General features: G+C 37.5%; 1 protein-coding gene across 6 annotated transcripts in view; it reads left to right on the forward strand.

The window, feature by feature from the left end:
* epha3 (EPH receptor A3) overlaps positions 1-15,579 on the forward strand; it is a 106,447-nt gene extending 90,868 nt beyond the window's left edge. For 4 of the 6 annotated variants that reach the window (XM_023336861.1, XM_023336863.1, XM_023336864.1 and 1 more), the window contains 4 exons: positions 3,960-4,109; positions 4,635-4,828; positions 10,376-10,531; positions 13,892-15,579. In XM_023336861.1, coding sequence (XP_023192629.1) covers positions 3,960-4,109; positions 4,635-4,828; positions 10,376-10,531; positions 13,892-13,997 — 606 coding nt within the window. In that variant the 3' untranslated portion in view covers positions 13,998-15,579. Of the gene's footprint in view, positions 1-3,959; positions 4,110-4,634; positions 4,829-10,375; positions 10,532-12,900; positions 13,020-13,891 lie in introns of all 6 variants that reach the window. The other 2 variants (XM_023336866.1, XM_023336867.1) reach the window with 2 other exon arrangements.
* Positions 15,580-26,722: the final 11,143 nt, after the last annotated feature.

The raw sequence follows: 26,722 nt of genomic DNA on the forward strand, positions 1-26,722 counted from the left end.
GCAAACACATGGATAAACATATGAGCACGGCACAGAAAGGTATCGGTGTAAATAGCAGAGGAGCCAAACACCAACTCCTCGTAGACCGCACAGTTGCCCGAGACTGCAAAACCCGACACACCAACCTGTGCATGGCTTGGATTGATTACAAGAAAGCCTATGACTCAATGCCGCATACTTGGATCATTGAATGCTTAGAGATGTATAACATCAACAGGACTCTGAGAGCCTTCATTGCAAACTCGATGAAGCTGTGGAAAACCACCCTTGAAGCCAACTGCAAACCACTTGCACAAGTGTCCATCAAATGTGGCATATACCAAGGAGATGCTCTGTCCCCGCTACTGTTCTGCATAGGCCTGAACCCCCTCAGCCAAATTATCAACAAGACTGGCTACGGATACCGACTCAAAAATGGAGCCAACATCAGCCACCTTCTCTACATGGATGACATCAAGCTGTATGCCAAGAGTGAGCGAGACATCGACTCACTGATCCACACCACCAGGATCTACAGCACGGACATTGGGATGTCATTCGGACTAGAGAAGTGTGGTCGGCTGATCACAAAGAGCGGGAAGGTCATCCGCACAGAAGGGGTCTCACTCCCAGAAGGAACAATAGCAGACATAGAGGACAGTTACAAGTACCTAGGTATACCACAAGCAAATGGCAACCTCGATGAGGTCACAAGGAAAGGAGCCACAGCTAAATACCTCCAACGAATAAGGCAAGTCCTGAGAAGCCAGCTTAATGGCAAGAACAAAATCCGCGCAATAAACAGCTATGCCCTCCCAGTAATCAGATACCCTGCTGGAATAATTAGCTGGCCAAAGGAGGAGATAAAAGCCACTGATATTAAGACTAGAAAACTACTAACAATGCATGGAGGATTCCATCCCAAATCCAGCACCCTGAGACTGTACACGAGCCGCAAGGAAGGAGGCAGAGGACTAGTGAGTGTGAGAACCACAGTCCAGGACGAAACAACTAAGATCCATAAATACATCAGGGACAAAGCCTCAACAGACAATGTGCTCAGTGAATATCTCAGACAACAGGGAACGGAGGTTGAGGTGCCAGAGATACCATCATGGCAGGACAAGCCCCTACATGGGATGTACCACCAGCAAATAACCCAAGTGGCTGATATCAGTAAATCCTACCAATGGCTGGAAAAAGCTGGATTCAAGGACAGCACAGAGGCCCTCATCCTGGCCGCCCAGGAACAGGCCCTAAACACCAGAGCAATAGAGGCCCAGATATACCACACCAGACAAGACCCAAGGTGTAGGTTGTGCAAGGAGGCCCCTGAGACAGTCCAGCACATAACAGCAGGGTGCAAGATACTGGCAGGGAAAGCGTACATGGAACGACATAACCAAGTTGCAGGCATAGTGTACAGAAACATCTGTGCAGAATATGGACTGGAAACCCCGAGATCAAAGTGGGAAACACCCCCAAAGGTGGCGGAGAACGCCAGAGCTAAGATCCTGTGGGACTTCCAGATCCAGACAGACAAAATGGTAATGGCGAACCAACCAGACATTGTCGTAGTGGATAAACAACAGAGGAAAGCCGTTGTGATAGATGTAGCAATACCAAGCGACTGCAACATCAGGAAAAAGGAGCACGAGAAACTAGAGAAATACCAGGGCCTCAGAGAGGAACTGGAGAGGGCCTGGAAGGTGAAGACCACAGTGGTGCCTGTGGTCATCGGGGCCCTCGGGGCAGTCACCCCCAAACTGGACCAATGGCTACAACAGATCCCAGGAACAACATCAGACATCTCAGTCCAGAAATGTGCAGTCCTTGGCACAGCCAAGATACTGCGCAGAACCCTCAAGCTCCCAGGCCTCTGGTAGAGGACCCGAGCTCAGAGGATAAGAACCACCCGCGGTGGGTGAGAAGGGAATTTTATATATATATATAGATATATATATATATATATATATATATATCTATATATATATATAATTGCAAGCATTATGTAGGTTAATCCAGAAAAACAACATAAAAGAGGATTTGTGATGAAAATAATGTCTTAACCTCATTAGCATTTCTGTGTTTTTTGTTCTTGATTTACTTCTGCAGTAGATGATCTTGTCAAAAACTGAAACATAGCAGGAGCCGTGTCATGTTCCAGACGTTCATCTGTCTTTTTTTCTGCTGTGTATATGTGTATGTGCATAAGTGGTCAGCATAGCGTCTTCTGGTCTAAACAATGCATGCAACCCTTTAAAACAGGGTTTAATTTGCTGGTTGAGAATTGCTTTTCAAATAAACAGTCTGTGTGGCATTTGCCTTTCTCACAGAAAATGAATAAAATGGAATAATAACACAGATTCACAACTCCATCATCCATGAGACTCAAAGGCTTGGTAGAAGTGTGTTTTATTGTTTCTTGTCTCTACTTGAATAAACTTTTGATTTTCGTATATGCATGTTTGGACTTTTTTTTTTACTTTACCGCCACTTCAGAGTTTAATAGAGCATAAGTTTAGGAATATGTCATATTTATGAGATTTATAAGTTTATTCATGCAACCATTTGTCTGTGTTTTCACTGTCATGCATTTTCCAGTGTTTCGTTCAGCACTAGTCAGCATAACATTTTAGATCTTTTTAGATAACAGTCTGTATAACTGTGCATTCCAAAGCAAAGGCTAACTGACTTGGCTGTCTCTGCTACGACTGGCCAATGTCAACATCCTTTCCTTAGCACTATTTTCTTCATTTGTCTTGCTTTTCAGGAAGAAAAACAAATTTTATTGCACAAAGGAAATAATTGAAATATAATTTGGTTTATATTTTCCTTCCTTTCTTTAATGTTGATGTGAATTAATCTTAATTAAGACCAAATCTGTTCAAATATTTTTGTTACAATTTAATTCTGTGAGTCAATATTTTTGCTTTAAGTTTTTATAAACCGGATGGCTTATTTTAGTTTAGCTTCTCTTTGATTAATCAGAAATTTAGATCCAGACATATTCTACTTTTAACTGGTTTGAGTACACTTGTATTAATAAAAAGTAAATTTAGAAATCTCAAAAGTTCTCTAATTTGCCATTTACCATTGTATATTGGAAAACATTTGCCACAATGGTCTATATGTGAGGGACAAAAGTTATATTTTTTGGAACCGTGAGTATTGCTAAATTTATAAGTATGTGTATTTTTTTCCATGTGCTTCAGCTTTATATTGCGAGTGGGTATCAGTATTATGACACGTTAACACATAAATGTTTCCATACTTGGAAGTAAATTTCAATACTCTGTGAGTACCTCTAAGTTTTAGATAATAGTCAGCTGAATGAATCAGACAGTCATCCTGTCAGTTTCACTTTTAGTTTTAAGGATCTGGCATGCTAAGACAACTGAATCTTCATTGCTGTTGACAGAGCCTCTGTACGTTGTTGCATGACATTAAGAAATGTTGCTGTTGGGCAATTTCCGCCATATTTGAGTTGCAGTTAAGTAAATGCCATAGCAGTGGTTCACGTATGTAATATACATATAGAACTCATGCTGTCTAACTTTTTAATATGTCCAACAATGTGTAGGAAGGCAGTGATGGAGCTTTTTGAACTAATACTGTACAACGTATCTTCCTACACCATTGAAACAAAATACAAAGTAGTGTTAGGGAGATAATAGGGTGACAAAGGAGAGGCATAAGATTCCAGCCTAGGATGGAAAATTAATTCCTATACTTTATGCCTTGCTATCAAGTAATTTATTTTTGCACATGAAGGTCACAAATTACGTGAAACAACACTTGACTAGCACTTTTCATCGCGCCAGATTTGATTCCATGACTCCCCCAAGAGCCAGCAATGTCTGCAACACACTTTTTTTTTGTCTTACATATTTTCTGAGCTATGTTTATAGGATTCATCCACTAAAAAATATTAAGGCAAAATCAGATAATATGATAATTCTTTCTCTTACTGATCACAGGGAGGAAAAATCCCCATCCGGTGGACAGCCCCAGAGGCAATCGCCTACAGGAAGTTTACATCAGCCAGCGATGCTTGGAGTTATGGCATCGTTCTCTGGGAGGTGATGTCATATGGAGAGCGGCCATACTGGGAGATGTCCAATCAGGATGTAAGTGTTGCCAATTTTCTATTCTTTTTTAAGAAGGGGAGACAACTAAACCTATTATTAGTGTGGTGTGGGGCAACCACGACACCAAAAGAGTTGGCAGCTTCGCTCAAGCTTCATCCAGATTCTCTCGCATCCTTTTCAGAACCTTTGCAAAAACTAAATGATTCAAAACCAACTACCTCTGTTGAAAGATTAAGATTAGTTTTGTGAAACAAACTGAATGACCTACATTCCCACAGTTGGAGAGTTTTATACGAAACAAAAAACAATAAAACAACCTAAATTCTAAACAAATATTTGTATTAAAACATAAACCAGTTATTGATAAGCAAGAATAAACATGTTTTTTTTTGTTTTTTTTTTTTTTTTACCTGGTCTACTTTTGCTGTTTTTATATGTGCTATAAGAATATATTTGACGTTGATCCTAATAACTCAACCATCTCTAGTCCAAAACAATTGAAAACAAAATTTTTAAAGAAACTTTATATAAATTCATTCTAATCCAGTGTGTTCTTGCCTGCAGGTAATAAAAGCTGTAGACGAGGGTTACCGCTTGCCACCACCCATGGACTGCCCTGCCACACTCTATCAACTGATGTTGGACTGCTGGCAGAAGGAGCGGAATAACCGTCCGAAGTTTGACCAAATTGTCAGCATTCTTGACAAACTCATTCGCAACCCCTGCAGCCTCAAAATCACAGCCAACACTACATCCAGGTATCAACAGTATACTGAATCTTTGATTTTCTTCATTTGAGATTTTGCACATAGAGAATGTAGCACAGAAAAACAAACAATAAAGGATATACCGTCATTTGCTAAGCCAGATCTTCCAAAACAAACAATATTTTATAATCATCTAAGAGAGTAAATTCTGGGAATTGTGAAAGTCGTAGTTTGAACAAAGGAAATATTTTTTCATTTTTTTCTTCAGCTTTGATTTGCAATCAAACTTGTTAATAAGCTCCGGTGTTATTTCTTGCTACAGCCTAAATGTACAGAATCATATCTTTTTCTCTACTCATACATTATGACCCCATGTCATAAGCCCCCTGCCTTTGAGAAAGACTCAAAGGCATTGAAATGATAGTTTTAATTATAACTGCAAGTTTACTATGTGTGAATAAGAGTTCAATTAATCAATATTAACATACAAAAGAAAGTATTACAATCTGTGAAAGTAAAAGCATTTCTATATAGTTATAGTTTCAGCTTGACAGTGCATAATTCAAAACTTCAACTAAAGAACTGCTCTCCTGGGAGAACAACTGGCAAAACTTTAAAAAAAAAATACAAAAACACTGTTTTTTGTTTTTGTTTACCTTTAACAGCACTTTATTTCTTCGTCCTCTTGCCCCCTTTTGTTGTTCTCATTGTGGTTTTTTTCCTTCTTATTTTCTTCTTCCACTGGGCTTGTCTCTATTGTTTGGGGGACAATTCTCCCAGGGGGCTGTGGGGAAGCAGGGCAGCACATGTACAGTTGTCAGTTCTGAGTGGGGAGAGAGACTGGCGTTGGGTCTACAGCAGACGGCAATGGTATTATGGAGATGTCAGAGCTCATAACATTGACTAATGATTTCTTAAGAAAGTGAAAATAGGTCCCTTGGAGTTTGCATGTAATTTTCTTGATTGGCTTTTAACACTGGGTGAGCGCGGCCTGGCCAACTGAGTCCTGCCTGGTGATTTATTAGAACTGCTAGTGCGGATATGTTTGTGTGTATGTGGAAGCGAGGGAGAGAATGTGTGGTGGCAGCGGCAGTTGCACAGCAGGAGCAGCTGCTCTCAGCTCAACACACCTCGTTTGTCTCAGGGCTGTCCTGGCAGGCTAATGTACTGCGCCCCCCTCCCTCCCAACCTCGGACCGAAGCCTGCGACCAGAGTCGAGCATCTGGAGACTTGGGAGGTGGAAGTTGGTTAGAGTTTACTGTCTCTGCATGCGGATAGAAAAAGAGTGGGGGTCACTGGGCCAAGGTTGGCTGTCAGAGACAAATTATAGGCCAACAGGAGTCCAATCAGGGTTGGAGGTCACTGTCAAAATTGCTTTTCAAGGTGTTTAAAACATGAAACTGTAGGTTTTTGTGTTTTCTGAGAAAAGACATTGTTCATTTTGATCAAAAAAGAGTGGCAGTGGCAAAAAATCTAACTTAGTGATACACTTGGTTGAAAGGTTGTAGTGCAATATGTATACTGCCTCATAGGAAAATAATATGTTCAAATCTCATTTTATGTAGTCTGGCATGCTGCCCTCATGCATTTATAAAGTTTCTGCAGGTGCTTTTTCTTTCAATACGAATATTGCATGACGTTAACCAAGCTGAGGCTTTGTTTACACAAAACCACTGTCTGGAAGCAGCTGGCATTTTCAGATGTTGATTTTGGAAAAGTTCAGCATTTAAATGGCTCTGCGTCACTGTTTAGGCGAGACCACCAAGACACCTTGAATCTGTTGTAGTTGTTCCATAAAGCATACATAAAAGTAATGATCGTAGAAGGCAAGAAGTGATTACTTAATGAAAAAGGAGTGATTATTTTTAGAGTGCTTCACTAAAGAATGATGGATGGGGTCTACAGGGAAAGTAATAAAGAAAATAAAGAAAGAAAGCAAAAAACTCAAGTTTTTTTATTTCACATCATGTTATAATGCTATAGCCTAATCAAAAACATACCTGGAGAATTGCTTTTTTTCTTGCATGTTTGAGGAATTCTTGAATCTCCCATGGGAGTCATTTAAGTTTTCCTACACGCTGGTTCACACAAAGTGCCGCCTATTTCCACAAAGCTCTTCACAGAGCAGCCCTCTTTCCACCTATCGGCTCTTCTAGACTAACACTAGCAGCAGCATTTGTCAAACACCTGGAGAAACTGTGCTGAGCTTATCATCCAAAGTACTTCTCAGTCAAAGTTCCTAAGAATTTCTGGTAACAACATAATGTCATGACAGTTAAGAGGTTAACCCAGAGCATAGCAATCTGTTTGTGCAAGGGAATAAACATGGCTCTGTAAATAAATAGTGGGTATGGTTGATTGTCTATTCTATTGCCTGGATATCTTGTTGGACACCAAAGCAACGTGCATAGCAGCTGTACCAATCTATATATTACAAGAAATATTTCATTGCCACCATGCTGGTGTGGTTGTAAAATGACTGAAGTCTGGTCATGCAGCCAGGCTGGTTGTTTCAGATTCTCTTAAATAGAATGTTCTGGTTGCACATCACTGATAAATAACTTCTGATTCTCCCACATGTCTTCCTTCAGGAAACAGAGTGTGAACTCTCACAGTGGGAGAAATGGGAGAAACTCTCAAGAAATCTATCTGCAGAGACTGTCCAAATTCTAGCAAAGTGGGCTAAAGAGGAATCAGCATCAGTTCTGACTTATTGTCCTACTTCACAGTTTTTTAAACAGATATACAGCCTGATTAAAAATTTCAGTTAAGCTGAGTCTCTAAACTTTCAGATTTCCTTTTGCTGCTATCTATTGTGAGGTAATTTCTCCCTTCAATGCCCTTTCCACATCTACTTTATCTGTTAAAGTTGCACTCATCCAGCTATTCTTTCTTCTGTGAGCTCCATAAAAACTACATAACTGTGGTATTTGAAAGCCTGAAAAATTGAAAGATAGACTACAAAGCACAAAAACTGACACCAATAAAGGGGCCAGACTAATTCTCTGCAGTGGTTTTATGCTTACTTCTGCTCAAACGGGATTTTTCTGCATTTCTATATGCTGTTAAATCCACAAGAGGCTTTAAAAACATCCTCTGGCATCAAACAGCTGCTCTCTTTTCCTTTTTCTTTGTTTATCCCCTTGCATCACATCATTCTCTTTCCTCACCAATAATCTTGTCTCTTGAGTTGCCGCAAGAAATGTAACAACATAGGAAACAAAGAAAATGATAAGAGGGAGGAAACAAGGTCATTTGCAGTTTACTTCCCAGTGGACACAGTGGAGGGGGAAATGTAAGCAGAATATAGAAAGAGAAGAAAGGAACACGAAGGCAATCGGTACAGGTGGAAGATGGAGAAAAAGATCAATAATCTTGCAAGAAAGATGAAGCTCCATACTTTATAACAGTATAATTTGGTGGAATTTTATATATAATTTGTAATTGAGTTGCTTTTTACACAGTATAAAACAACATAAAATCAATCTATTTAAATAAAAATAAACAAGAAAAGAAAAAGAACAACTAACAAATTAACTTTTTTAAATTAAATATTCACATTTTTGTCTTTTCCCTTCTCAAGCAAACCACCCCCTCTATCCAGCTACAAATTCCCTCCCTTTCAGACAACCCAGTGTTTCCAGAGAGTCCTGGGGGGCCCTCAGCACTTTGACAGGCCTCTGATCTGGCAGGAAAAGACTCAATCATTGTAAAAACACCCACTCCACCACCTCAAGAGCATCTTTTTTTTCCTCCACCTTTTTCTTCTCTCCTACTGTCTCCGTTAGAAATCCCATGTCGCTTTTCTTCTCTCAGTATACTACCTTGCCTCAGTGTGGTGCTTTTGATGGCGTTGTCTAATAGCAGACTGGTAAATTTCTCTTGACTATATTTTGAATCTCTTAAAAACATCCTTACTTCAGTATCATGCATACTGCAGAGAACATGCCTAATTGTTGGGAGTTCTTGTTGAAAGTGAATGAAAACTAAAACACAACATTTTGTGTAAAGGCCTTCTATTTAAAATATGTTAAACTTCTTGACTTTTTCAAACGTCTCTATTATGATCTCTATTCTTGCATTTATCTCTGAGTTGCATCTCCCCAGATCACACAAACTACCACTGATAGTGCCTCAAACCCCTCAGCGGTATTATGTCTGCCAGAAAGAAGTGGACTTCCTGGTATTCTAATGAGTTTGTTTACATTGCTATGAATAGCATCCCCCCTGGGAACTCTACCTCTTTCTCTGGTGCTGTACTTTCCTGCTTTCCATTATTCTCTTTTGTCCTGTCTCGGTACAGGTGCCTTTTTGGAAAGACAGGTGGAGCATGTCCTTAAAAAGTAAGAAAGGACACAAAGTGCTCTGCTGTTATCGTTAGTTCCACTTTGATCTCAAGATAGATTGACCCGGTTTCATAGTCACTGCGTTGATGTGATCCAGTTTCCCCAACTGCGAACGAAGCCAGACTGCTTTAGCATCATGAGTGACGCTGAAAACGTGATGTCCTGTCAACTTGTGTTCATTTTTCATCTTCAGCTTCCTCTCCGCTTTCCGTATCTTTGTTAGTTGGCTGTTTTACTGAGCACCAGCTAACATGGTACATTTCATTTGATCTAATTTGAACCATCCAATGTAATAACATCCAATTTTGCATTCTGCTACAGAGTACATGCTCAGCAGGAAGTGGTAACGAAGTTAAACAGAAACGGATGCTGGTTTTGATGGCAATCTTGGCTCTAAATATATATAATGAAAATAATTGACTCCCACACAGACACACATGCACAATAGTTTATTTATCATGGAAGGTTTTTCTTAGCTATAATGTAATGCTGTGTAAAGGTGACCATCAGTAATGGAAAATGTAAAACCTCTTGGTTAACTTTCATGAAAGAACTGGCATTTAATATGTTCTTTATTAGGTGTCATAAAGCGATCATAGATTTTTGCTTCAAGAACTTTGTGCCACTAAAGGGTTTCTGAAAGCATTGTCATTATTCCTATACCATGCTCTTGCAAAAAAAAAATTGATTAACTCTGAAAACTTTAAACAAAACATAAACTAAGTAGAATTAAAAGAAAAGCATTTACTCAGTCAAAATGTATCAAATATCTGTATCTGTCTGCCTTCTACAGTAGCTGTGTAATAATATATGATAGGTGTCAGTAAGATTTTGGGAGATTACATTTGAGACAAACCCTTCAAGGAGCCCCCATTGTGTTCACCTTTGAACTTCAACTTCCCTTCGGGGAAATATTTTTCAATCACACCCCACTCAAATATTTGCTTGCATGGCACATGCTTTGCGGGACAAGCTTGGAGCCAAGACAGCAATATAAACTATGTACACACTTAAATCACATAGCAAAAGCTGCTTTGCACAAGTTGTGGTTGAATGGTAGCCAGACAGCACCTGTCAGGCAGTATATCAGTTTGTCAACTGATGACCGAGGTGATGCTTATCCACCTGTTTTCCTGAAACGATGCTCTGAATTCATATGTTATCAAATATTATGAAAACTTACAGATCATGTGGCACTTTTGTACATTTGTTTCTCAATTTGTCATCTGCCTTTGTCTCTTCTGTCCCTTAGACCAGCGAACCTGTTGTTGGACAGGAGCAGTGCAGAAGTTCCCTCAGTGGGGACGATGGGTGACTGGATGGATGCCATGAGGACCTTGCCTTGCAAGGAGGCCTTCTCAGGGGTCAGCTACAGCTCCTGTGACACCCTGGCCAAGACCTCTACAGAGTAAGATTCCAACAAACAGATAAACTATCTGGATAGATTAATCTTCATAGTTCATCACCAAAATATTTTGAACTGGGTTCACAGGTCTAACTTGAGATAGTTCTTGTCCATTTAGGGCCTAAAAAGTATAGGTCATGACATCATTTACAAATGCCATTACCAAGTCCTTTGTTCTTTTTGTTTCTTTGGGGGTTTTTTTCTTTAGAGATTCACAGATGTCACTACAAATATCTGTTTGACATCGTGTGTTCGTACTCTAATAATACAGGACCTGATGCCAGCGTGATGGAGGCTTTGTTTCCCTTTAACAGACAGTTTTTGTTTGCATATACTTTTTCTAACCCAGCAAGTGATAGTAATGCACCATCAACTGAATGTGAGTCACATAACAAGAAGACGACAATGTACGGATGCAATTGACTTTATCTATTGATGAGAATTTGGGATTTTGACGCCTTCTGTGTATGCTGACATGTGAGATTCCTTACTACGTATCTCCACACTGCAGACATAACATTGCATAAAGCTGAAGTGGGCCTGTGACTGTAGCTTGCCATTTGGGAAATGGCTAAAGGGCAAATACAACTAATTTTTCACAACATTCAGTATCTTTAATCAAACTAAAATACTTGAAAATCTGTATTAGACCATTCTACATTAGTAGCAGAATATTTAAAACTAAGTCTGTGATTTAAGAAACCTTTAATTATACATAGAAAAATTAATAATAAATTATACATAAATACATACATACTTAAATGTAAGTACTTGTACTCAAACTGAGTTTTAAAGAATCTGGTATCAGTGCAGCTTCTAAAAACAGGCAGTCATTAGTGTTGAACTAAACATGTTAGATGGAAGAAGTTTGTAACAAATTAGATAATGTTGTTTTGTGGAGCTGATATCACCAGTTGGTCAACATTGGCATATTCTGAAGACGTCTTCTGTATCTGCCTTTTGTCTCCTCTATTATTTTTATCCATTTCCAATGGTTTGTAAAAACACATTGGTTTACTATCCATAGCCATGTTTCATCCACTTACTCAATGGATTTTGTTAAAATATTGAAAGTTTTTTTTTCAATCATCTTGTTTGGGAGTGAGTGGAAATAATAATCTCACACAGGAAAAAATGCATTGGTCCTCAGTGATTTTCCTGTTGGTAAATGTCTGATTGGATCAGTGTGGTATTAATCCACTGAAGACTCCATCTAAGACACCAAGCTCAGGTACAAGGCTAAGAGCCTTGGCTCAGATTATGTATTGCTCAGTATAGATTGCTCTATTGATTTGTACAGTTTTAATCTAGTCCTTGACATTCAGCACAAGGCTTGGCAATGCTCTGACCTTAGATGAACAGTCATACTCCTGCACACTGTGCTGACTCATCTGCTGGAGTAATTGATTAACCCTTTTTCGAAAATGGGATGGACCAATGAGAAAATACTGACCACTTTGGAATAGCATATTTTCCATCTGCAAACTTCAGTGTGAAAAAAATGTCTACCTAAACTGCACAGCACATGAAATAGCATACTGATATGTAAAAATCTATTTTGCACCCCTGGACTGAAGTTCTAAAATAAATTGTTTGCCATAAATGGGATAACTTCAGACATCATAAAATCAACTATGTAATTAATTTGTGTTACTCTATTAAGTAGGGAAGAAATCCTGTTATGAAAAGAATTAGTGATGGAACAGTTATTGGCACTCAGTACTGTTCAACCCCATTTTGCCAAAAAAACAGCAGTCGACAATGCTTCTCCAATAACAATTCACAGAACGAGTGATTTCTTTTGCCATTTTCCCAGGCCATTAGAAGGAAAAGTAGGCCCATGAATTCATAAACCCCAACCCACCCAAAGTATTTGGTTCCAAAAATGTCAATCTTAGTCTAGTTTGAGTAATTCACAGTTCTAATTAAAGTTTCAGAAAATAAAATTTTTACTTCTTCTTTTATGTCAGGTCAAGATCATGTTCATATGTTGGGAAGACAGAAAGTCACAAATTAGCTCCGATATAGTTGAAAATAGTAAACCTAAATTGATTTTATGCTTCAGTAAAAAGTTAAAAGTATGTTATGAAGATTGTTAGATGGACCAACAGCCAGTAATTAGCTTACAATTTGTTAGTTTTTAAATATCTTCATACTATTTAAAATGCACTCAAGTTAAATGTTGGAATTTTAGCCACATTTCAAAATTGAGATCATCCAGCTACAAGAAAAAAATATCTCAACTCATTTCAAGTTCAAATGAATCTCTTGCAAAATCTGTCAAAATACATTAAGTGTTGGATTTTATCCCAGACGTACCAACTCTTATTGATATCTTGTATAACATGTTGATGGGCCTGGCTATTTTTCAGTAGAGTGGTTCTGACGGAGGTCCACATCACACCAGCTACATGCCCAGAATGGGAGCCATCAATGGGAATCACCACCCTCTAACGCCCAGCTCCTCTCCACCCTAAAAAGGCTCTGGATGGTGGGTTAAGGACTAAGGCCCAGACCCTGTCTGAGAGCAAAGCTTTACCTCCAGAGCTGCTGCTGGGCTTCCACTCACAACTTGCAATCTAATAATGGCAAAGTTTGTGTTGTAGTACTGCAATAATTTTGTATGCAACTCCACCGATTCTACTAATGCAATGCTCTAATCTGGAAAACATAACAAAAAAATCACTTTTTTGACATGTAGCAATGTCTTGTGTGTATCATAGTCACATTAATGGTTTTGTTTGTGTAGTTTTAGTAATTTGTGTATTTCAAAAATTTTGCCAGTCTCTTCAGAATTTGCTAACAATTAATTGTGTTTCTTTTCTTCAGGTGTATGCCACTTAACGCTCCTAGCAATTATAATTTAAGTGGCTCAAACGTTTTTTTTTTAAATAATTGCTCTTTTACTGAATGCATGTACAAAAAAGATTGCTTGTGCAAGTATTAACCAAACGTCTCTGCCATGTTATCAAATTTAACAACTACTGCATTCACAATCTCTTGCAGTGCATAAGTCATACCCTTTGCATATTTTACATTTTGTTGTGCTACTGCCTCAAATGTTTATGTATTTATTATACATAAAATCAATAATTAAGATCAATAATTAGAAGTACATACCGTATATGTAAAGGAAAAAGAAACTTAGTCGTGGGGATGCTTTTCTTGAGGATGAATGGAGGTAAATATGATGCAATTGACAAAAAAGAAAAAACTCTTAGAAAGTCAGATAAAATGTGAAAAGTTTGAAGGGTATGACTATGTTTTCAAGGCATTCTACAGATAAATCTTTATCTCCTGTCTTCTCTTTATCTGATTGTTTTCTTTTTCTTTTTTTTTTTCTTAATGTTCTTCAAACACCAGGGATCTGAAAAAGGTTGGAGTGACTATTGCAGGACCGCAAAAGAAGATTGTGAGCAGCCTGAAAGCCCTAGAATCCCATACCAAGAATGGTCCAGTACCTGTTTAAAAACAATAACAAGAAATGAAAACCACCAGAGACTTTTCTGTTGGTCTGTGTTTACACACACTAACACAGTGGCTACATATCTAAATAATATGGAGATGCAAATGGATGGAAAAGAAAAAAAAAATGTCTCATGTGATGTCTTTCACGCATTGTTGAAAGCTTTCTAACAGAGAAGTGGGAAAGGGTTCAGAACTGACCTGCTACCTTGTAAGCTGACTGGCTCACCCCTCTCCCTACAAGCCCACATTGAGATGCCTTACTGACTAATAGAGGGGGGAGAGAGAAAACAAAAGGTAAGGAGGTCAGAAAGACATTATGAGGAACGCAAGCCTGGTCGTTATTGGAAAACATAGCAGGGAGAGACAAAATGCTGGAGCTGTCCTTGGCTAACGCCGGCGTCTTCCGAAGGGAGGAGAACAGCTGATATGCCATGAGTAGAAGAGCATGGCAGACATCCACAGCTGATTTATATCATCTGAATTGATGAAGTCTGAGGCTGGGATATGAGTTGCAGCTACCTACATTCAGTACTCAGTCCAAGACATGGCCAAATTCATGTGGACTCACCTATTGTTTGACTCTGTAGCTCTAACATAAAGCATTTGCATTCAGTAGACATGCCACTAAAAGCAATAAGGTTGTAATCCATCAAATCCATTCATCGTATGTATTAAATGCTGTGCTTTGAAGACGAAGTGGCATTAACACTGCACACCCAGAATTTTCATTATTGTGACATCTTTGTTCCATGTGCTAATGTTACGTACTATTACCCACCACCTTCATGTGGAATCTCAGGATGAGTATATCCTGTTTTTTCCTACAGCAGGAAACCGGTGGAAAGCTGAGATGGAAGGAATTTAATGACATGAAGGTAAAGAGGAAATACTTAGAGCAAAGCAAATGCAAGGAGCCCAAAACAGAAAAAGTGATCTGTCGGTTGCTGGTCATTTCACCCTGTTCCATTTCATACCTTTGTAATTGTGGTTGTTCAAAACCTAGCTGTTCTGGGTTCACAATGGCATTATGTATTGTTTGACTCTTTGCACCTATCATCCATTAAGTAATACTCACTTTTTTATTTTAAAGTGATCCCTTATTACTTCACTTTATAATGGCACCCAGCAGGAGATTAGTCAGAGCTACTGTAGTTTGATCAGGGGTTCATCCGTATCATAAATAAATGGGAATATGGTATAGTACCAATATTTTTCATAAAATATACAGTTAAGATTAATTATTCTGGAGATTTCTACAGTTCTTGAGAGGGAGTTCTGTTACTCATAAAAAATGTTACTAAAAATACTGATAAGCAATATTTTAATTTTATGGATAACAAATGGTTTGTTTACAAGTATGAACTGGAAGTAAAAAGAACTAAGTAGCATTGCATAGGTAAGACATGGGGGTACAGGATGGCAAAGGGGTGAACAGACCCAATTGTCTGTATGAAATGTTTTTGTGATGCAGAGTTGTTTTCAAATATGACTTTGAGATTAAGTTTCTTCTTTGGGAAAGACAAGTTTGCGCCAAGACTTCAAAACAGCTGATTTTTTTTTTTTTTTTTGAATGGGCAAGGTAAGTAAGTAAACAAGGTGGTCAAGCTGAAGATTTTACACAATAACTCAATGAATAAAGCCATGTGAAAAGCTCTCTCTTTTTTTAAATTTTGGTTTCAAATAATTTGAACTACACTTAAAAAAATATAGAAAACTAACTTAGAACTAATGAATCTTGTTGTTTTCCAAGCAAAAAAATAGAGTGCCTCCTGTAGTTGGTCTTGATCATGGTGGAATCATCAAGAAAACATTTCTTTTAGTTTAATGTAATAAAGTGTTCCTCATGTTTTCTTTAGAGTATAGCTCAATCATCAATTGCCCCAGTCTGACTCAATATTAAAATGTTCTGATAACAATGCAATACATCCAATAAATTATTGCTTTCTGAAATAGTAACTTGATATGCCACGTCCATCATGGGATTTCCTAAAGGCACCTTAAAATATCTATGTAAATGGAGTACATATTAAACGATGCTAGTCTTCTGCTTTGATGTCACCCAGCTGGTCCCTCAGTGCAACACTTACCCAGTATTTTTGAACTGGCACTTTGGTACTTTGTGCTCTTGAACGCGTGATATTTACAATGAAGATGCTGTCTTTATGCCTCTTTAAGCACTTGGTACACATTACTGTAGCACTTTGAATGACAACGTTTTTGCCTTGGCTGTAGACTAAGCTTGATTAAAGCACAGGGGTGCTGTTGGTGCTTTTGGGAAACCCAGCCCTGTTCAGTGTGTCAATTCTGTCTTCCTTTACTTGGTCTACCTGTGGATGCTGCTGTTGCTGATATGTGTTTGAAATTAGCATGTACATAATGTAAAACCATCATAAAGAAAGCAACTAGCACTCCGGATCTCACTATATACATGGCCATCCATTTTTTTTGTACAAATGTTTGTATGTATAAATGATTGAATAAAAATTGTGCAACATTTTTAATTAAAATTGAGGAAAAAAATCATCTGTATTATATTTTATCCTACTTTGAATCATACTTGTTAGTTTTTTCTACAATAAAAAGGCAATTATGATTACATTATTTATTTGTTAACATTATACAATGCATTGATGATTTTTGAGCGTAGATTAAATTATGTGTCTGTGATGTCTTGATATGATTTTAACACAAACTTCATAAACGTGAGACATCTGAGAGAGCAATATTGTTACGGATCCTATACAAATCCCTAATTTTATGTCTAAAAACTGACGTGTGTCTGTGTGAGTTTGTCTGCAAATGTAGATGGCCTTGTCTACTAATGTAAAATGGTTTGTAGTGAAAACATTTATATTTTTATAATAAATAATTCACAAAATATTTTCAAAAAAAATGAATGATTACACAAATGCTCCTGTGCTTTATTTCACATGTACTCTAGAAAAAAAAAGCAAAGCAAAATAGAAAAAATCTTTTATAGAATGCTATTCTTAACAACTGATAACATAAAACTCACAAAATCCAGGCTCTGTCTCATTGGGCTAAGGCATCAATATCTGTTAGAATGTGATCCTCTGGGGTGTATCGTATAAATGGAGCGCTCTCCCCATGTCCCATAATTAAACAAGAGAGTTCCCCAACTGCTTTGAGGATGTTTAAAACTTTTGTAAGGAAGTAACTGTGGTAGTTCATTTATGTGATGGCAGCATTTTTAGGTCCTGAGAATGTTGCACTCCAGGTGCCAGTGTAGCAGCTTATGGTATAAAGCCTATATTCAACAAAACATGAATTGGTCATTAGAAAAATTGAAGCAGGACTGTTCATACTGGATCAATGCCATGACCAGGGGCGCCTGCAGGATATTATGGGGCACACACATAGCTATCTCTGAACCTGACCCACATGAGCACATCCCCAACACACACCATGTGCGTGGCGCACAAAAACAGTGTAAGGCCCAATGCACATCATGCAACACATACACACACACACAGACTCATTAGCCTGCACAGTCTACTATTTTGTTTCTTTTTTTTTTAACATATAACATAATATTTTTTTTTACTAAAAGGAAAATCTCAAGTTAAACACAGTGAGTACAGCAATACAGCTACAGGTGCTGCTGGCCAAGACAACAAGTTTATCACGTCAACACTGGGCTGGCAACAACAACAACTGATCGTCTCTACGTTGATGATAAGTGCAATATAGCTTTCACATTTTCTGTGAAACCAACATTTGTGAAAGAATGGCCCACTCTGAGGAACTCCAGCCTGGTAGCACCATGGGATGTCACCTGTGCAATAAGTCTGGGAATTGGCAGGTCTCAATAGAACAGTAATTGTTTCGCTACATTGTGTGAAGTTTGGTGCAAAGGACATCATTGTGTGGTGTTTTTTAAAAGATGGCTCAGCTGCTTATTTCCAGTGGAAGGAGATCAGAACGCAGTAGTACATCAAGACATTTTTGATGTCTGGTCCCCTTCCTTTTCAAATGAACATGGTGTGGAGGACTTTGACAGATGTGCAGATCTTATCTCGACCTAGAAGAGATTTGAATGACAAACTGGTGCAGAGACTGTGAACTGGCCTTCTCGTCCAACAGTATTTGTGAGGTCAACAATAGTGTTTGACCTCACAAATACTCCGAAAAAATGGTCAAATAATCCCATAAACAGTACTAATATTTGCATACAGTATAATTTCAGCTGCTGTGACTGTGAAGAATGGAACAAAACCCTATGAATCTTTATATTAAAAAGTATCATTGAAACCTTTTCTTTGTTAAGTAATTTAATATTTTTGGTAATGTAGAGTAGATATGCACTGCCACATGTTAGGATAACTTAGTAGTGTGCAGGGCTTTGCACAGACACCCCTTCTCAGATATTTGCATGCAACCGATAAGCTGATGCAAACAATGAACATCTTTACTCTACAGAAAGGCTGAAAATGAAGATGTAATCCCAGAAACCTACATACAGTACATACCTTAAGTAATCCCACAGATTTTGCAGAAACATCCTGGCCCAGAAATGGTACTTGTGGTGGCAGAAATGCAGTTGGATAACTGAGAAAAAATGAGACTTTGACTGCTTTTCACTGTGAAATTAGAGCGTGGAGGGTGGTGGATCATGATGAACATTTACACTAACAAGTTTCTTTTAGGAATCAAAAGAAAAAAAAGAAAACTTCAGTGTGGTTAAATGTAGAACCATATAAGTTTCTCTCTTATAGGATGGTTCAACATGTACGACGTTACCTTAGGAAAAATATTTTTTCCAGACTTAGTTTTAGAAGGCTCTGTAAAATTAAGTCTCATTTGTTTACATTTCTTCAGTTTCATTTACATTCATCTTCCACTATAAAGAACAAAAACAGCAATGTACCAAGAATAAAAGTATTAATTTGCTAACTTCAAATGGATTTTATATATCAACTTCCTCATTCACAACATGGGAAAGAATGGCTTTGATCATTCTCTTTTGACTTTGTTCTTGAATTTGATGTACAAGAATGTAAACGCCGACAGCACTGGCTGTTCGACATGTATTTATGTTTTTATTCCTGGCAAACAACGATGGTGGGCTTGCATATGCTTCCTCTTGAAGATCTGAGTGAGGTATCCATTAAACAGGTCTCCTGATACACAGATTCTACTCTTCCACATACTTATTTAAAGAGCCTTGTGCCAACTTTAATGTTTTATTCCAGTGTTGATAGGAAAGTCTCTCACAGATTTTGCATTGAACATACCAAGAACGCAAACAAAGCTTTTGACTGGTACAGTGCATCTGGAAAGTATTCACAGTGCTTCACTTTTTCCACATTTTATTATGTTAAAGCCTTATTTCTAATTGTATTAATTCTACACACAAATACCCCATTATGACAATGTGAAAAATGTTTGAGATTTTTTTCAAATGTATTAAAAATGGAAAACCCAGAAATCACATCTACATAAGTATTCACAGCCTTTGCCATGAAGATCAAAATTAAGCTTCTTCCACTGATCATCCTTGAGATGTTTCTGCAGCTTAAATTTTAGACAGATTCTTACTAGTGTGTCTTGCAAGATAAATATGCTTTCACCACAAATTACTGATGTTGATGTGAAGAACAGCCACATTGAAACGCACAATTGGGCTTATAAATTCTGACTGGGGTAGACTGAGTTTCTCCCACAATGGGAAGTCATATTCCAGTTGATTTTTTGGACCAGGAGGTCAGAACTTTTGAGTCCCAACTCCAAACCCAGCTCATTTGTGCCTAATTATCTCCACCTGTGCTCTTCAGAATATGAGCCTCTCCCAGCCACAGCACTAGTGGCAAATTGTCAGAACCTACATGCAGATGCACTAAGCCTTTTCAAGCCAAGTTAAAAGTAAGTCAATCTTTTTTTTCTGTCATCTGAACTCCTGCCTCTTTGCCGGCTTCTTGTCTGGTTAGGTTTTGCTCTTTCATTTTGGACCTCATCTAATTTTTGACTATTCTCTTTCTGCTGGATTTTTAAGCCTGTTGGAGAGTGGTGCCCATGTCACCAAACATGGACCATTACTTCAACCACATCTCCCCTGGGATTTCTCCATCACATATGAAATAATCTCAACAGGTCGGTCATTTCCATTCTGGGCAAGATTTTGCTAAACTGTCATGCCTCAGTCACTCACCTCACTGTTCCAGATCTCTAAACGGTTCCAGTGTCCAGAACTGCAATAATCATTTTAAATAAAGACTGTTAAACAGGCAATTATGTGTGTTTGCTGTATTTTTGGATCCAAACTATCCCAGCTCATTATACTTAAAATTATATTTTTCAGTGTCAATACTTCTTTTCAGTTTCACTTTAAGCTGACATCATTTTAGCCCAATATAAATGGGTTTTCACTCTACTACTGCAGAATTGTTTCAATTGGCAGTTTAGAAAATATCCCAAATGTACACTTTATATTAAGCAAACAAGCAAAACATCAATGATTATAATGAAACCCAACACATATTCTGCTAATCTTGACTCTGATGTGTATGTATATATGTGTAGCTAATATTATTTATTATATAAATAATATAATATTATATATATATATATTTTTTTTTTAAGACCGAGTCTCTGAATAGGGTATGTTAAGTCTGACAAACGGCACCTTAAATATAAATTTCTCATTAGCTTTTAGCTATTGTTATACATGGCTTGAATAAGTTTGAGCAAAGGTAAGTCCTTGATTTCTACTTTAAGCATAGTTCAATAATCAGATTAATACAACTGTACATGTGAAAATAAAACAAAATGTTAAATATTTAAAAGATTCCTAGAAACTGTTTAGTATCTCCACAACATATTTCTTGAGACATTTTATGCCACAACTCATCTACCTCTACAAGACCTTCCTTTTTTCACAAATGTTCTACATCTGCTCCAAGTTAAGCCTCTACTGCTAAACCTTCCCACTCTGCTCCTTGTTTCCTCGTCTGAATCTAATAAAGCATTTTGTTTCCGATCATCCATGGTTAAAGTTGATTTGTTGTCTGACTTTAAAGCAGATTATCTGTTTTTCTTTTTTCTTTGGGGAGACAAGTGAGGGAAAAGAATGGTGATGACTCAGCCCAATGTCCAAATTCTGACAATAACCAGATGTTCTGAGGCAGATGTGCACAGAGGAAAAAAAGGGAAAAATTGTACTAGCCATTTCAAGTCAGAAAACAATGAAGACCGTATGCTTACCTCCACCACTTTGGTTTATTTTCACGTATAAGACCTCACAGCACTGAAACCACTGGAGAGATAGGAAAAACAGAAGGCTAGCTGAAGGGGTGGATCCAGAGTCCAGGAAATGTGAAACTTAAAGAATGATGAAGTCTATGTTGGAGAGGTAATTATTGTTTCAGAAGTAAACTTTTTTTTTTGTAACTACTTTTGTGAGTAATATATGACTAGCACTATTTATTTTTGTTTTGCCCTACACTGTTAATATAGCAGCAAAAACAAAGAACATGTTTTTAACTGAAAATAATAGATAATGGAAACAGAGAGATATGCAAGATATGCTACCAACTAAAATAGGTTTGCAATGATGCATAAGGTAACTATGCAAGCTTTCTCATCCATTTAATTTTCCAACTTTGTCACTTTATAGTTAACTTGTAATTTTATTTAATGTAATTCACATCTGGTACACTACATTTAATTTATTGTTATACCAAAACATAGTAATGCATTTTTTGTGTGTGTAATCGTATTTAGCTCTCTAATTCAACTACCTTCCCCTGCAATTAGACATATTGTGTAGCAAGTTTAACATATTTAAAACTTGCTTGTCTGCAGGCCAAAGATGTTCTCAATTCTTCATGGCAACACAGCTGACGCTCAATCTGATTGGAGACTGTGTGTAAAAATCAGTTTTCATGTAATGTCAGACACAAAATTGAAAACCTTTCAGATATGTATTGTCAAAAATAATGACATTTCCCCTTTAACTTCACAATTATGGATACTTTTGGTTAATTAGTTCTATAAAATTCACTGTTTGTGGCTGTACTGTTGAAATCTGTAGTAAAGTTCAAGGAGTGGGAATAGATTTGAAAGACACTAGAGCAGGGGTGCCCAAAGTCGGTACTCGAGGGCTGGCATCTTGCATGTTTTAGTTCTCTCCCTGGTGGTAGTAACAACCTATTCAGCATGTCAATGTTCTTCTTAGGCCTTCTAACAGCCATCATTTGGTCCAGGTGCATTAAACCAGGGAGAGAACTAAAACATGCAGGATGCCGGCCCTCGAGGACCAACTTTGGGCACCCCTGCACTAGAGCATAGATATTACTCATTCCATTGCTGTTAGTGACCTCTGTTTGCTCTTCATGATTGAATAATGTGTGTTCCTTATAGCAAAAGATTAAATATTCTGTATATTGTAGGCCAGTGTTTTTATTTGTAAAGACTTTGAGTATATTATTGAGAATATGCACAGTTTTTACATGCACACAATGACAGAAATAATGTATTTTTAAAAAGCTGTGCAGACAGATACCCACATCCCCTCCTCTCTGTGAAGGTTCATCTCCTCCCTGCGAAGATTCATCTTCTGCCTTTGAAGCATGCTCTGTGGTCTCATCCATCTATCTCGCTGCTCTTTCCTTTAGGTTTCCAGTAAAAAGTGGCCCCAAGCTGTGTGCAGCTGCTGCTCATGGCTTGATGACAAACTCCTGATGCCTCATTCAGCAAGTCCTGTTGCCTGCTGTGAGGATGTCAGTCTTGTAAAATCACTTCCTGCAAATAGAGTTCACTGATAAAGGGCCAAGATGTCATCTGCTGGTTATCTGAGTTACAAACCATGTTAGTCTTACTGCAGTGGAAAATTGTGGAAGAATGGTTCTGCCTTACCAGTGTGGTGCAGAGTGCAAGTGCAAACACATAATTTCCTTGTGTACATTGCAAGGAGCACCAACCTGTCACAGCTTTAAACTACATGGTGATGTGTACATGTGAACACACTTGAAGATCAAACACTGTTTGCTTTGGGCTTGGACCTGTTTGAGTTCTTTATAGGAACTCTCTCAGTGGATTTAATCTTTGATGGACTACCGTGTGCAATAAATATAGTATATAAGATGAATGTTTCAATACTGAAAGAGTCAAATATCCACTGGTTTGGCAAATAATGGCTTTGCATCAACAAGAGTGTCATAACATACTTCATGGTATAGAGACTCAAAGGGAAATTCTGTCCTCATTTCAGGGAGAAATTCAGATTATGTAAAGACCAAGACCCAAAGCTTTAATTACAGCTATTGTCTTAGTATAAAGTGTGGGAACACTAAAGCCTCATGTAAGTTTTCTCTTGTGACCAATTGGTCCCAAACCCAAGAATTGTATTCCCTTCTTTTATTGGCCAAGTTGCTTAGGAGTCATCTAAAAATGTCCTAAACTAGTTTGATTTTCCATGTGGGCATGAGTTAAACAATGACACTGGTGAACAAGGTGGTGTCAGTCTAAGCAAGGCATGCAAAACCTGTAATTTTGACCGTGAGCTTATTTAACCTAAATTCTATGTTGTGATTATAGTTTTAAAAGTACAGTATTTATCCAGAGCTGATTTAATTCCTGGTATAGCTCGAAGGGAAATTTCTTACACCAGAAGGGAGTTCCTCCAAAATGAGTGGCTGTTTAGGTGGCTGCGATGAGATTAAAGTCAGTGTTCCAAATTATTGTGGTAGACCACATATTTTACCAGTATGTTTTCTCATTTGAAGGAACTGACTGGAAGTAGCATTTATATTTTGGTGTGGCAAGTTATGGAAAGAACAAACATCTCATACTGTGTTGAGTGCCAGGGATAAAAGTCTTCAAAAGGGATTTAAAATGAGTCAAAAAAAGAGGCAAAGTGTTCCTTAAATGAGGGGCAAGAACCTTAAAACCCTGATCACTTCTGATTTTTAGCTTTGTTTTTAAAAAATCCAAGAGTAGTTAGTCATCTGAACTTAGAGACCGAGGAGGAGAGTACAGGTGAAGAAAGTCCTGGTTTGGACAAGCCGAAGGCAAGAGAGTGCAGCCAGTCTGATCCCAAAATAAATTGTGTTACAATAGTTAAGGCATGTGGTAATAAAGATGTGAATGATTGTTTCAAAATCCTGCTTGGATTTTACTCAGATTGGTGGCAGTGGATTGAAAATATAGAGTCAACTAACCATGAGTCAAATGTTGGGTGTCGCAAGGGCCACTTTTGTAGTTCAAAATCTTCAGCCTTTAATTTCATTCAGGCAGTCGACATTTGTTTTTTTTCAAATGTAGACTTGACAATCATCAACATTACACTGAAACACAATTCCAAATGTCCTCAAAATGAAAGGGCAGCAAAACCAGAGAGGAAAGAAAGGGTTGTAGAATAGACATCTGAGGCATCCGACATCTAAAAAAAACAAAACACTGTAGATGACAAAAACTCATTTATAGACACAAAAGGTTTGGTCAGAGAAAAAAAGTTTGATTTTAATTTTCTGGTTTTGATGATTTAAAATAATTCATTTAGCAAAATGTATTTGGCGATAATTATTTACAATATTCTAGGTATGTTAAATATCAAACATCATTTTTAAATCCAGAGAATTACTTTAGTATGAAAATTTTGGTAACACTTTATTTGACGGGTTGTGAATAAGACTGTCATTACCACAAAGACAAAAGCTCATAAAGATAATAAAGCTCTGTTAGTGGTGTTAAGATTGCTGTGTCTTTTACTTTATAGACAGGCTATGGAGAGGCTGGTTTAGCTGTTGTTGACACTGTTTTAGGGACAATTGATTTTTCATAAAAGTAGAGCAAAGTAATGCAGTGGGACTGTTGCCAATGTAATATCAGCACTTTGGCATCTCTCATTTGAACCCCCTGTTCTAGACCATCTTCAATTCATTTTTCATTCCTTTATCTCCAATCTTTTTTTAAGTTTTTGTCTCTTTCCCTTATACTTCAGTGCCTGGAACTTTTAACTTTTTATATGCTCATTCTCCCCTAGATCTCTTCTTACCTTTCGCTTCCTGTTTCTCATCTCTCCTCACTGTTTCTCAGTTGGTGTTAATTTTGCCCAATTAACATCAGAAGAAATATGCCATATAAGAACAATTTGCTTTCAGCATATCAGTCCAAAAAAGCAAACAAACATATCTGGCTTCCTTCACTTTTTAAATCTGGCTCAACAGCAAGAAAATTAGTTACAGAGAAAAGGGGGTAAAGACTCATTTCCTCCACTTGTGCATGTTTGCATCATTCACCTATTGTTCCCCAGTTGAATGGAATTGTCTATATTTAGTGCATTAAAAATTCAAGTCTTTACTTAATTACAGCACAGCTTTAGATTTTTGCTCAGATTGCTGCCAAAGGGAGAAGAATTTGTTGTTGATTTGTATGAAAATTTGCACACTGAATAACCCTGAACACAAGTTTAACATGAAGAATATAAGTTTATAAAGTTAAGAACCAAGGCACATTAATTTCACATGACATGTTTCACTGTCATGATAGGATATTATTAATTAATACAATGTGCACATCAATATTTTTCATTTTAGGTTACAAAAATGACCTAAAATTTCTAGGTCGTAAAATAATTTGTTCTGTTAAAATTAGCAGTCTGGATGCTGTTGTTGATGAAGAGATTCACATTCACAAAGTTATGTTTCCATGCCAGCTTCCTCCTGCCACATGTTGATGTGCCCCTGAGCAAGGCACTTAATCTTAGCCTAGCTTACCAATTTGCATATCGGGGTGTGTATGCGTGTGTGTTAGTGTTGTATGACTTAAAAAGCATGACAAATTATGTCCATTTACTTTTTTTGATTCGGTGAATACATACATTTTCTGAAATTGAATACAAAAACCTATGCTAAGAATGCCAAAAAGATTACCAAGCTACAGCATATTTAATTGGAAAAGTCTGTGTGCACAGAACTTTAAAGAGTCATGATGCATAATACAAATTTTTTAAAAATTAAATCTGGTTTATTCACTTAACATTTGGTTAAATTACAAAGCTCCAGTTGAATAGCTGTTCTGCCTTCTCCTCAAAGCAAATGAGCTGAAGTGCTCCAAAAGTACTCACCGAACACAGATCAGTATTGCCTTCTTCACATAAAAGAACTCACGTAATCATGTCTGGGCTCAGTCTCTTTTATATTACAGTCATGTGAACAGTACTTTCGTCAAGTAAGTTCTTGTAAATCATAGATTCTATGACCTTTTTGTAAAAAAATGTTGACGAACTATGCAGCTTATAATCAGTGAATGAATAAATACAGAGCAGAAGTAGGGCTGCTAATTGGATTTGTGCACTTGAATGCCCTCCACACCAATGCTAAATATGCAAAAAATAAAAAGAAAATGTTTTGAGCAATTAAAGTTATATATTCTAAGTCCTTGTAAATTGTGTCTAAACTATGACACTGAAAGTCGGGCTTGGTTGGCACATCTGAACAACAACCACATTTCCAAGAATATTTTGGCATTGATAGACATTTTGATGCAAACAGTTTGTACGTTTCACTTTTCAACTGCATTTACAGGATAAAATCAAAAGCAACAAAACCAATTTCACATGAAAATGTGTAGTGGTGTCAGGTTTTCTTTTTTATGTGCTGTTTATGATCTTTCTTTTTAAGATTTTGAGGATGGCACAACTTCGCTTGAAATGTTTAAATGTATCTATGGTTTAACTTCATTGCAAATAATTGCTTCACTACAGTT

The sequence above is a fragment of the Xiphophorus maculatus genome, chromosome 7 (genome assembly GCF_002775205.1).
Source record: "Xiphophorus maculatus strain JP 163 A chromosome 7, X_maculatus-5.0-male, whole genome shotgun sequence".
In the NCBI taxonomy this organism is placed as follows: Eukaryota; Metazoa; Chordata; class Actinopteri; order Cyprinodontiformes; family Poeciliidae; genus Xiphophorus; species Xiphophorus maculatus.